At 39.8% G+C, this 10,529-nt stretch overlaps 1 protein-coding gene across 1 annotated transcript; it reads left to right on the top strand.

Annotated features, from left to right (window-relative positions):
* The first annotated feature begins 612 nt into the window (after nt 1–612).
* ACTR8 (ARP8 actin-related protein 8 homolog) lies at nt 613–10,072 on the top strand. Its single transcript, XM_017820058.1, has 13 exons — nt 613–735; nt 930–1,100; nt 1,961–2,071; nt 2,337–2,441; nt 3,086–3,259; nt 3,819–3,912; nt 5,901–6,033; nt 6,375–6,528; nt 6,710–6,805; nt 7,364–7,504; nt 7,931–8,195; nt 8,525–8,688; nt 9,355–10,072. The coding sequence occupies exons 1-13, from the start codon at nt 613–615 to the stop codon at nt 9,496–9,498; spliced, it is 1,875 nt and encodes a 624-aa protein (XP_017675547.1). The 3' UTR covers nt 9,499–10,072.
* Nucleotides 10,073–10,529: the final 457 nt, after the last annotated feature.

Genomic DNA, 10,529 nt, shown 5'->3' with positions numbered 1-10,529 from the left:
CTCCCACTCCTGCTACGCGTACCCAACACAGAGTTACCACCTTTCGACTTGCTGTGTAACAGCATCCTTCAGCCTTAAAACCCAGCTCTTCCTCAGCTCCACTCAAACGTCCCACGTGCAGAGCTCACAGAGGAACTTGCTGCCCACGCACCAGGTGTGTCCAGGTAGACTGGCCATCGTTAGCTCTTCACAGGTGCACCGCGTACATCAGCTGTGCTGCGCTCTTAACACAGAGGCGTATTTTAAGCTGCTGGGGGGCTCTGTCACCCCTCCTGCAGTCCCACCAGCAGTAACCGCCCAGCTCAGCATCGGCTGCTGCTCCCCAGGCTCCCTCGTTGCCGCCGCTCGGCCCCTCAGCGCGGGGGCCGGGGCAGCCGCTGTCCCCCGCACCCGCTGCAGCCGAGCCAGCCCGGGGCAGCGCCAAGAGGCTGCCGAGCCGCCCTCGAGCCGAGGGCCCCGGTACCGCCCGAGGGGCAGCGGTGCCCCCTCAAGCCGAGCCCCCCCCGGTACCTGCCCAGGGGCGGTGCCGGGCGCGGGTCCCGCCCGCTTCCGCCCCGCGCTGGGCCCGGCGCCGCTCGGCCCCGGCAGACGCGGCTTCCGCCCGGCCGGAGCATGACCCAGGCGGAGAAGGGCGAGGCGGAGAACGGGAAGGACAAGGAGCGCGACCGGGAGCGGGAGCAGCGCGGCGTTAAGCGGCCCATCGTCCCCGCCGCCGTGCCCGAGTCCCTGCAGGAGGTGAGGCCCGGCCGCGGCCGCTCAGAGCGGCGCTTCCTCCCCTCCCCGCTGGGGCGGGCCCGGCCCGGGCTCGGCCTTTTAAAGGCCTGGGGAGGGGGGTGTGGAAGCGCAGGTGGGCTCCAGGTGGGCGTAGAGAGAGTTCCAGGACGGCGCGGGAATTCTGTCTCACTCCGTGCGCGTTGTGCTGCTTTCAGCAAATACAGAGCAACTTCATCGTGGTGATCCACCCCGGCTCGACCACCCTGCGGCTCGGGAGAGCCACGGACACTTTGCCCGCGGGCATCCCGCACGTCATCGCCCGGCGGCACAAGCAGCAGGGCCAGGCGGCCTACAGGGACAGCTGGCTCCTCAGGGACGGCCTCAATGTAAGCCGGGAAACACCGCGGCGCGGCCTCCCGGACCGCTAAAATCCGTGTGTTCGTTACCCATCTCTGTTGCATCTTTGTATAGTGCATATCTTCCCCTCATACTCTGTGTTTTTCCAGAGGAGAACACATCTGAAGTTCCACTTTTTTTTCATGCTTTTAATGCGCTGTCAGTAGGTTTGCACCGGTCTATGATTGGGTTTTATTTGATTTGTTTGTAATGAACTAAATCTAATAAATTGATAGATTGAGGGTTTATGCATGTTGATTTCCCTGTGCTGTGGTCTGGTACCACACTGGGTATTTCTTTTGATAGAATGCCAGCTGTAGGAGTAAAATTGGACTTCTCCATTTGTGAATGTATTGGTTGCAAGTTGATTTGTGATTTAGATAACACAGCAAGTAGTTTTATTCCAGCCTGCTTAAAAAATAGATCTAGTGGTCTTATTCTTAATCTGCATCTGTAAAAAAATAAAAATTAATCAAATTTATGTCTCTAATATTAAACGTCAGATTTAAATAATTGAGATCTATTTAAATATTTTTGCTTGTACTTGATATTTCTGTAGTTAAAAAATGGCCTGACTGCATCATTTCAGAGATGAAGTCCAGCAGCCACTCCAGTCACTTAAAAGATTCAAGTTGATTTTGATAAATAAGTGTTGGGGACTCTAATATAAAAAATAATTTCTTTAAAAATAAGCATACATTTATTTTGCATTGTACAAATCTCTGTCCTTTCTACAGTCTGTCAACCACAGTAATGATTTCGTTCTTTAACCATAGCTTCAGTATTACCAGTGTGCAGACATGTAGTTAGAAAGTAAGTATTTACATTGTATATTTGGGGTTTTCCTTAGAAACCTGAAAGTACTGAGCAGAGACAAAATGGCCTTAAAATGGTGGACCAAGCAATATGGTCCAAAAAGATGTCGAATGGAGCGAGGCGTATTCCAGTGTCACCTGATCAGGTAACTCCTCCTTAAGATTTTATTGAATTGTTCATTCATATAGTCCTTTGGTGTGTTGCTGTGTTTTAGTGGACAAGTATAGATATCCTTTTTACAGCAATTATGGATAATGCTATTGTGCAACCTGTCTCTGAAGATCTGAGAAAATTAAGATTTAAAACGTTTCCTCGAGGGGTGGGGCCAAAGGGGTGTTTCCTTTTTCTTCCTTGCAAAAAAGTGACTGGTGAAATATTTATCGACAGGGTTTGTTTTGATTACATTTCAGGCCAGGTCATACAACAGACAGATGCGACCAGCTATTTTGGACCACAGCTCTGGGGCCAAGTGGACAAACACATCAAATCATCCTGAATTTTTGGTAGGAGAAGAGGTAAGATTTCTTTTCCTGCTGAATGAGGCTTCGTATGTTTAAATGCAACCATGTCAGCAGCAGCCATTTGATACAAGTTAGTATGTACTGCAAGACACATGAAGTTAGCCAAGCAATATATGAGAAACTTTACTGTGAAGTAATTGAATGTTTGTTATCATTCAGCAAGACCTGAGGGTTTCCCCCATCTACCTCATAAGTGTCTTGGTTCCTTTGCTGCTAGAAATCAGTGTTTCTGCAGGGACTAGGTGAGAACTTTGTCCATATGGCATAAATCAGAGAAAAGGCAAGAAACTGATAAAAATATCAGTATATGGAATCGCTGCTGAGTAACTAGGTATTCATGAACTTCAAAGAGCTAGAATTATTTTAATTCCTCATTTGAGATAGTGGAAAAATATACTATTTTGTTCAGTAGATGTCCATGGGTAAGAACATTCAAACAATTTAAACAACATATGTAGTGTCTTTAGAATGGTTTCAATCAAGCCCTGTTACAATGAAATCCACTGTATTTCTGTCACACTGATCTCAGTGCTGCTGTATGTCTTATTATATCTGCTTCTGAAATATTTGTCATTCTAATATTTGTTGCTAATTTCGGGGGGAAAGCAATGCATAGAACATCATCTCTTATTTTTCAGGCACTGTATGTTAATCCATTGGATTCTTATAATATACATTGGCCCATTAGAAGAGGGCAGTTGAATCTCCACCCGGGACCTGGTGGCTCCCTCACTGCAGTATTAGCAGACCTTGAAGTTATATGGTCACATGCAATACAAAAATATCTGGAAATACCACTGAAAGACCTAAAGGTGAGCTGTGAACAACACATTTAGGTGGGCTGTATGCACTACTATAAATGGTACTGCAAAAGAGAATTAACTTGCTGTTATTGGGAGCCTCTTACTGGTGCTTTGCTTTTCTGTGAGCATGGTTCCTAAGACATCATTTGGAATTTTGTCCGTGGCTTTAAGACAAAAATTGTTTATAGAACTTCTAAGGAGGAGGTTTAGAAATCCCGTTATAGACATTTCACAGTCTTAATCTTCATTTGTTTGGGCTTTTTTATTGACTGTAAAGGAGGCACCTGAGGAAGAGTGGCCTAATACTTGTATAATTCCTTGCCCTTGCCAAGCAGGTGTTTTTCTCTTGTCTGATGTACTTTTAAACATTTTAGTGGCCTATAAACTATTAGTTTGGCATGCCCTTTGAACTCATTTTTTTAAGTATTAAAAACCTTCCCCTTTTGTAAAATTTTGCTTTTTTTTAATAACTTGTATATCGTGCTTTCTCCCTTAGCATCAGGTGTTCAAAAATGTAAAGAGAAACTTAATTTGAGAGCTGGATTTAATTTACTGTTTTTGTCTTCAGTACTACAGATGCATTTTACTAATTCCAGACATCTATAATAAACAACACGTGAAAGAACTGGTAAATATGATCCTAATGAAGATGGGCTTCTCAGGTAAAACCATACTTGAGCAAGAACTTAATGATTAATTAAGAATTTTTTTTCCTTTAATGCATAGTTTTACACATCAATCCCACTTTGGCTGGGACTAACATCTTCATCTTTTACTATTCACGTAACTGTTGTCTCTTTTAAAGGGGCAGAATGGTTGGCTAGTATTGAAACAAGTTTTTTGGTTTGCTGTTACAAACTGTGGGCTTCTCATTCAGCTGAGGCAAAAGTAGCAACAGTCTGATTTCTTAAGTATTTCTAAAATGCACGATTTTAGCTCTACAGAGTATTAAGATTCTTAGCCTTCAAAACCAAAGGGGATGATGGAAGATGCTGCTTCTGTCCCCTCTGGGGATGACATGATAGGAAGTTTCAGAGTTGGCTTAAGCGCATAAAATGAAAAAATAAAAGCAAAACAACCAAGCAATTCTTAGCTTCTTCTGCATGTTTATTTCCAGACTGGAAAGCCCTCTGATGAAAATTTCCTTTCAGATAAACTTCTGGAAGTTTCTAGCTTGTTTTCTGGAAAGCACTGCTGCATTTTTAACCATCTTGCTTGGATTTCACATGTAGAGAAAACACAGACAGTCATTACAGAAGGCGCAGTAACCCAACCATACTTAATTTAAAATATATCGGAGCAGTAGTAGTACCTTTGGTTCTGCAAAGTCATTTCTTTTTATTAGATATGCAAGGAATGAACAGGAAAAGTGGACAAGAATAATAAGTTAAATGATAGAGACTAGGCAAACAGTAAGTTAATTGTAAGATGTTGGAGATTAAAACTGCTGTTGTTTAATAATAGATCAATACAAAGTGCAAACAGTTTCCAAATATTACTCTCAGCAGAATATACACTTAAATATTATTGCTTAAGCAGTGAACCCATTTAACCTGTTGTAGAAAGACATTCATTTTACAAAAAGAGACTTCTTATCTGAAGGAATTAAGTAGGTGGTAAATAAATACTGCGAAAAGAGGGAATGATCTCATGAGATTTAAATTTTTTTCACGTGTGTGTATATAGATTTGATTTGATTTGTTTCATCATGTTAAAATGAGCAAGCCATATTGGCTATTTTAATTTTTGAGCAGAATGGTACTAGGTGATGCTTTGTTTGAATTCTCACAAGTTTTTGAATAGCAGTAATGGGAATACTACTACCTAGTAGTACTCTGTAAAAATGTACTAGCACTGGGATAGAAGAATTTACGGTGGAATAGGAAGAATACCAAGAAAAAATAAAAAGGTTATTAGTCACCTGATACATGCAAGTCAGAAAGTAGCATTATTAACTCTTGAAGGTGCCATTTCCTCAATAATAATTTAGTAAAGAGGTGAACTAATCATACAGCATAACTGGATTATCTTAATCTATCTAAAAACATTTGCCTTCAAAAAGTAATTCTACTTACTGTCTACAAAGCACAGCTCAATTAAGCTGTTTTTTCCCTTTGTTGCTTAGAAGGACAGACTGAAACCTCCAGTACATCTCAGGTTTAAGTGTGGGCTTGTGATACAAATGTACTCATTTGCAAAGTTAAAGGTAGATTGAAAGGAAAATAGAGGGGGAAATTGGACCTTATTTTATAAGTACTTAAAGAGCGTATCTAAAATGCTAATGGTAATGCTACTTCATTAAAACTAGAAAAAATTAGGAAAACAATTCATATGCATCTGATAACCAAAACCCTGCAATGCCAGCTAAAAAAAAAAAAAGTTTAGAGGCAAAATAATAATAATAATACAAAAAAGGGTCATTTGAGTATAGGCGTCCACCCTGCTCTTAGCTTTCTCAGAACTTTTAAAGGCTCACCCAACAAAAAAAATCTCTAAATATCTTTGACCCCCCCTTCATTAAATACAGAGTCTTTCAGGGCAGAGTCAGACCATTTGCAGATCCTTAAAAGACATGAAAATGTCCTCTAAACGTCAGCAACATGACTGGAGTTTGGCACGAATTTAATATAATTTTTTCTCATATTGCCAGGAATTATTGTGCACCAGGAGTCTGTCTGTGCTACCTTTGGAAGTGGTTTAAGCAGTGCATGTATTGTAGATGTGGGAGATCAGAAGACGAGTGTTTGCTGTGTAGAAGACGGTGTTTCCCATCGCAACACCAGGTATCTTATAATATGCAGGATTATTACAAGCACGTACTTAGTTGCTTACCAAAGGCTTGACTTTAAAAAGGAAAAATTTTCCATAAATACCATTTGGGTTTTTTTACTGTGAGCCATGTAACAGGGTCATCTGTTAAAATATGAACCTTAGAGAATTCTGATGTCTTAAAAAAAAACAAACCAGGCAGAGCTGATCAGAATTGATACTGTGCTCTGCAAACTGTGTGAAAGTCATGATCCTAGCATGTTGAATGTTTTCCAAGTAGTCCTTTGCATGCTACTGTAGGCAGCCACTGTTTCAGCAAATAAACAGAAAAATTTTCTTCTTCTCTCTGCTTTAGGCTGTGCCTTGCATATGGAGGATCTGATGTGTCAAGGTGTTTTTATTGGCTTATGCAACGAGCAGGATTCCCATATAGAGACTGTCAGTTAACTAATAAGTTGGATTGCCTGCTGCTGCAGCACCTAAAGGAGACATTTTGTCATTTAGACCAGGTGAGAGGGGGAAAATAGTGTGTTCTCCAAGTAAAACTTAAAGAATTCAAGAATAGGTAAATGAAATACATAGTTTGAAGAGTTCTGTTACTTTTTTTTTGTTTCCTAGAGTTTAAATAGATTATGTGGCTTGATAAATATAAAAGATACAAATTTTTGCTTACGTTGTTTTTGACTTTAGGATATTTCTGGATTGCAAGATCATGAGTTCCAAATTCGGCATCCGGATTCTCCAGCTTTACTATACCAGTTCCGGTTAGGGGATGAAAAATTACAGGTGATTTTTTTTTTTTAATTTAATAATGAGAATTGTATTGAGCATTAAGACTCAGAGCCTCACTTCATATGGGCCCAGTGCTACTAAACCCATGTAATTTATGGATTGTTCTTAAACTATTCTTGCTGACAGTTCTAAAATTAATTACCAAAGGTATGAAAGGGCCCAATGCAGCACTAGTGGACACACAAGACTTCCTAACTAGCTTTAGTCAGAATGGTTGTAGCTTCAACTGCATATGATGCTTATCCTTCAAGTGCAAGGAATGAATGCTAATTTTGCAAGTTTTTTTCTTCTCACCATTGTATTTGAGTATTTATCATACAATGCCAGAATCTGTAACAAAACTTGTATACATATACAAGTGTATTTGTTGGACTTTTTTAAATTATACGAAGGAAAAGATGCTTCAGTCTGTTACAAACTACTTGGAAAAAAACACCTCTATTTAATTTTGAGTTGTGAGGAAAAATAGAGCCAGGCTTTTCTTTTTTTACAGTAAATGTCAAAAAAAGAAAAACTGAATAGTAAACTCATACCAAGTCTCTCATTCTTCAGGCTCCAATGGCCCTGTTTTATCCGGCAACTTTTGGAATTGTTGGACAAAAAATGACAACTTTACAACACAGGTCACAAGGTGACCCTGAGGATCCTCATGATGAACATTACCTGCTAGCCACACAAAGTAAGCAGGAGCAGGTGTGTGAATGCTGGTTTTATTTTTCATTAAGTATCACTTAATTGGGGAATAAAATGAGGACTCATTAGCTCATCTCAGAGACCAAAGTTTGTTACCTGGGTCAGAAGTATTAAAGAATATGTTTAGATTAAGGAATTATGGATGTCTAGACAAGTCTTTAATTAGAACTCTGCATTTTCAGAGTCTAAGAAGGCTTCATATTATAGGATTGATCAATCCGATGGAGTTCAAAATAAAACCCTTACTTTGAATGTGGGGATTAAAATAAAAATTACCAGATGAGGTAATAATGCAGTGCTTAACCTTACTGTGCAAAAAGGTGAAGGGAAGTACAATGGGGTTTAGTTAAGTCTTTGTATTGTTGTGTAACCTGCTGAAGATATTTTTGCATTTCTCATAGTTCAACTTCTTTTCTGATTTTTAAGTCTGCAAAAGCTACAGCTGATAGAAAATCCATGTCAAAGCCTGGTGCATTTGAGGGAGAATTGAGAGGCCAAACCTCAGACATTTCAGAGAGGATCTACCCACAAGAAGTGGAACTGGGATCTTCCCAGAGTGATTGTATGATATCTGGCAATGATTCAGAGGAACCTTTAACTGCTCACATGTCCAGGAAAACTGCTGTTTCTCAGTTTGAAGGCAAAGCTTTGGGCCTTGACAAAGCCATCCTTCATAGTATCGACTGCTGTGGTAAGAATTACATTTGTACAAGTCTCTAAAAGTCTTCCCAAAAAGAAATGTCAGTGTGGATTTATGTAACCCCTGTATTTTACTGAATATAAAGACATATGTCCCTAAATTTTATAATCTCGAGAGTAGCTACACTGTTTCTTACACTTGCATCTTTGTTGAACTTTCTTGAGCTACATGTTTGGAATCTCCAGGGAATAGAAAAAGAAGTTTAAAATCAAACATCAGTTTCCATTCTGGTTTGACTTGTGCTAAATTAATTGTAATACAAATACAGACCATATTAACTTTAAAAACTGCAGATATTTCTATATATCCATTCATTCCAGCATCTGATGATACAAAAAAGAAGATGTACAGCTCCATCTTAGTAGTGGGAGGAGGCCTTATGTTTCATAAAGCTCAAGAGTTCCTTCAACACCGAATTCTCAACAAAATGCCACCTTCTTTCAGAAGAGTTGTTGAAAATGTTGAAGTCATCACAAGACCTAAGGTAACTATTAACTGAGAGCTAAATGGTCAATAAACTATGATTGGTCAAAATCTTTGAAAAATTAAAAGTAAAAAATTCTGTCAAAACCACAGAGTAGTTGAATGTCTGAGATTTAGGAGAGCTTTCAGCTTATCACATGGCACTGGCCAGTTAGAGGCAGGAAGTTAAAGGCAGAGCAGGAGTGTTACTGGTATGGATCACTGAAGTGGTTATTAGCCAAAGGCCCTATTCTTAAAGAAACAGTTAGTACTGGCCTGTGAAGTTAACCTGTCTCCTCAGCAAGAAATTGTGATGTGTTTTTTTTAAATTAGTATTAAGATAAAAGAAAACATGGCATTGAGATCAATTTTCATTTGGCATTAATCAGGCAAAACTTGTAAATTTAAAACTTGAGTATATTTGAGAGCCTCCATTGCTGAAGGCAGAATTTTCATGACATGCCTAAAAGGCATCTTAAAAAAAAAAAAGTGACTTCTCAAAATATCTTAAAAATTCTTTACATATTTTTATCTCACTATTTTTTCCTGGATAATATTGAAAAACCTTTCTCCTCCCCTACCCCCCAGGATTCTAAGTGGTGAATAGTGTCAGAAAAAGTAGGATACAACTTGGACAACTATGCAAAATCAGCCCAGTGATTGTGTGCAATCTGTGTTTTGAATTTAGGATATGGATCCACGCTTAATTGCCTGGAAGGGAGGTGCAGTCTTGGCCTGTCTTGACACAACTCAGGAGCTCTGGATTTACCAGCGGGAGTGGCAGCGCTTTGGTGTCCGAATGCTACGAGAACGAGCTGCATTCGTGTGGTGATGGATGTGGCTGCAGTGGAACCTGCTTAACTCAAGATTCCTTTCCCCAAATGCCCCTTTTTTTTTTTTTTTTCCAGTGCAGATGTATTGATCTTCTGCTGGTATATATTTTTGTATTTTATTAATATTGACTTCAACTGAGATTTTTCCAGAAGCGTTGCAAAAACAATCTTACTGAATGCACGTGACTTCAGCATTGCTACACTTCAACTTTGGAATTGTAGGCATTGAATTCTGTGTACAGAGTACCACAGTCATCTCCAAATTAACTGTATTTATACTACACAGGTTATGTATATTAAAATTGCACAATGTGGGAACTTAAGGTATAAAATGTTGATGAGACAGATGTTAAGTCAAGATTCATTCCAGGTACATGGACACAGAGGCAACAGCTGAAGAGTGCAGCTATGGGTTTAATGTCTTACTCTGACTCCTACTCTAACATTACCAGGAGATGAAGTTGTTATATAAGTGATCATTATGGAAAGAAGCAAATTGAAGAATTAAAACAACAGTTGCTGTTGGTATTTTACTTATGTAATAAATTATATTATTCAGTGAAAAGACAAGAATTTGGAAGTGGAGTGGGTTTTTCTTGCTGGTTCTTATCATCAAAACCTCTTGTTAGCTTTTCATTATCCAGGGTAGAGTCTGCTTTTTTCCCTATTTTGCAAAAATCAATATAATACACCCAAAAGAACTAGCTGCAATTTTATACAGCCAGCATCAACCTCAGTTCTGTGGTACAGGTCTATGGGCTCTCTCTCCCAACAAATAATCCTTAGTTACAGAAGTGCTATTTGTTGGAAAAGATTCAATATTTACTCTCCATTTAGGAAGAAAGCAACTGAAGGGAAAAGGCTGTGGGAGAATGGCAGAGATGACAGAACAAACCCTTGGGGCCAAGGAACACATTTCTGCACTGAGTATTTCAGGGGAGTTCCTGCAGCCCAGCCCTAGTCCAGTCCCATGGTCTGCACAGCAATTAGCAGTTTGACAGTGTCAGATTCATTAAAGTACAACTTCCAG

Source organism: Lepidothrix coronata, unplaced genomic scaffold (assembly GCF_001604755.1).
Source record: "Lepidothrix coronata isolate B3197 unplaced genomic scaffold, Lepidothrix_coronata-1.0 Scaffold78, whole genome shotgun sequence".
NCBI lineage: Eukaryota > Metazoa > Chordata > Aves > Passeriformes > Pipridae > Lepidothrix > Lepidothrix coronata.
Note: the sequence above shows the minus strand (reverse complement) of the source record. Positions and strands in the feature narration are given on the sequence as shown.

Bases quoted from the DNA above. Each gene is read 5' to 3' on its own strand.
- ACTR8 (XM_017820058.1), top strand. From the start codon at position 613: ATGACCCAGGCGGAGAAGGGCGAGGCGGAGAACGGGAAGGACAAGGAG. The intron at 6,806-7,363 runs GTGATTTTTTTT...CTCATTCTTCAG, and splicing joins TAGGGGATGAAAAATTACAG to GCTCCAATGGCCCTGTTTTA. The intron at 7,505-7,930 runs GTGTGTGAATGC...CTGATTTTTAAG, and splicing joins CACAAAGTAAGCAGGAGCAG to TCTGCAAAAGCTACAGCTGA.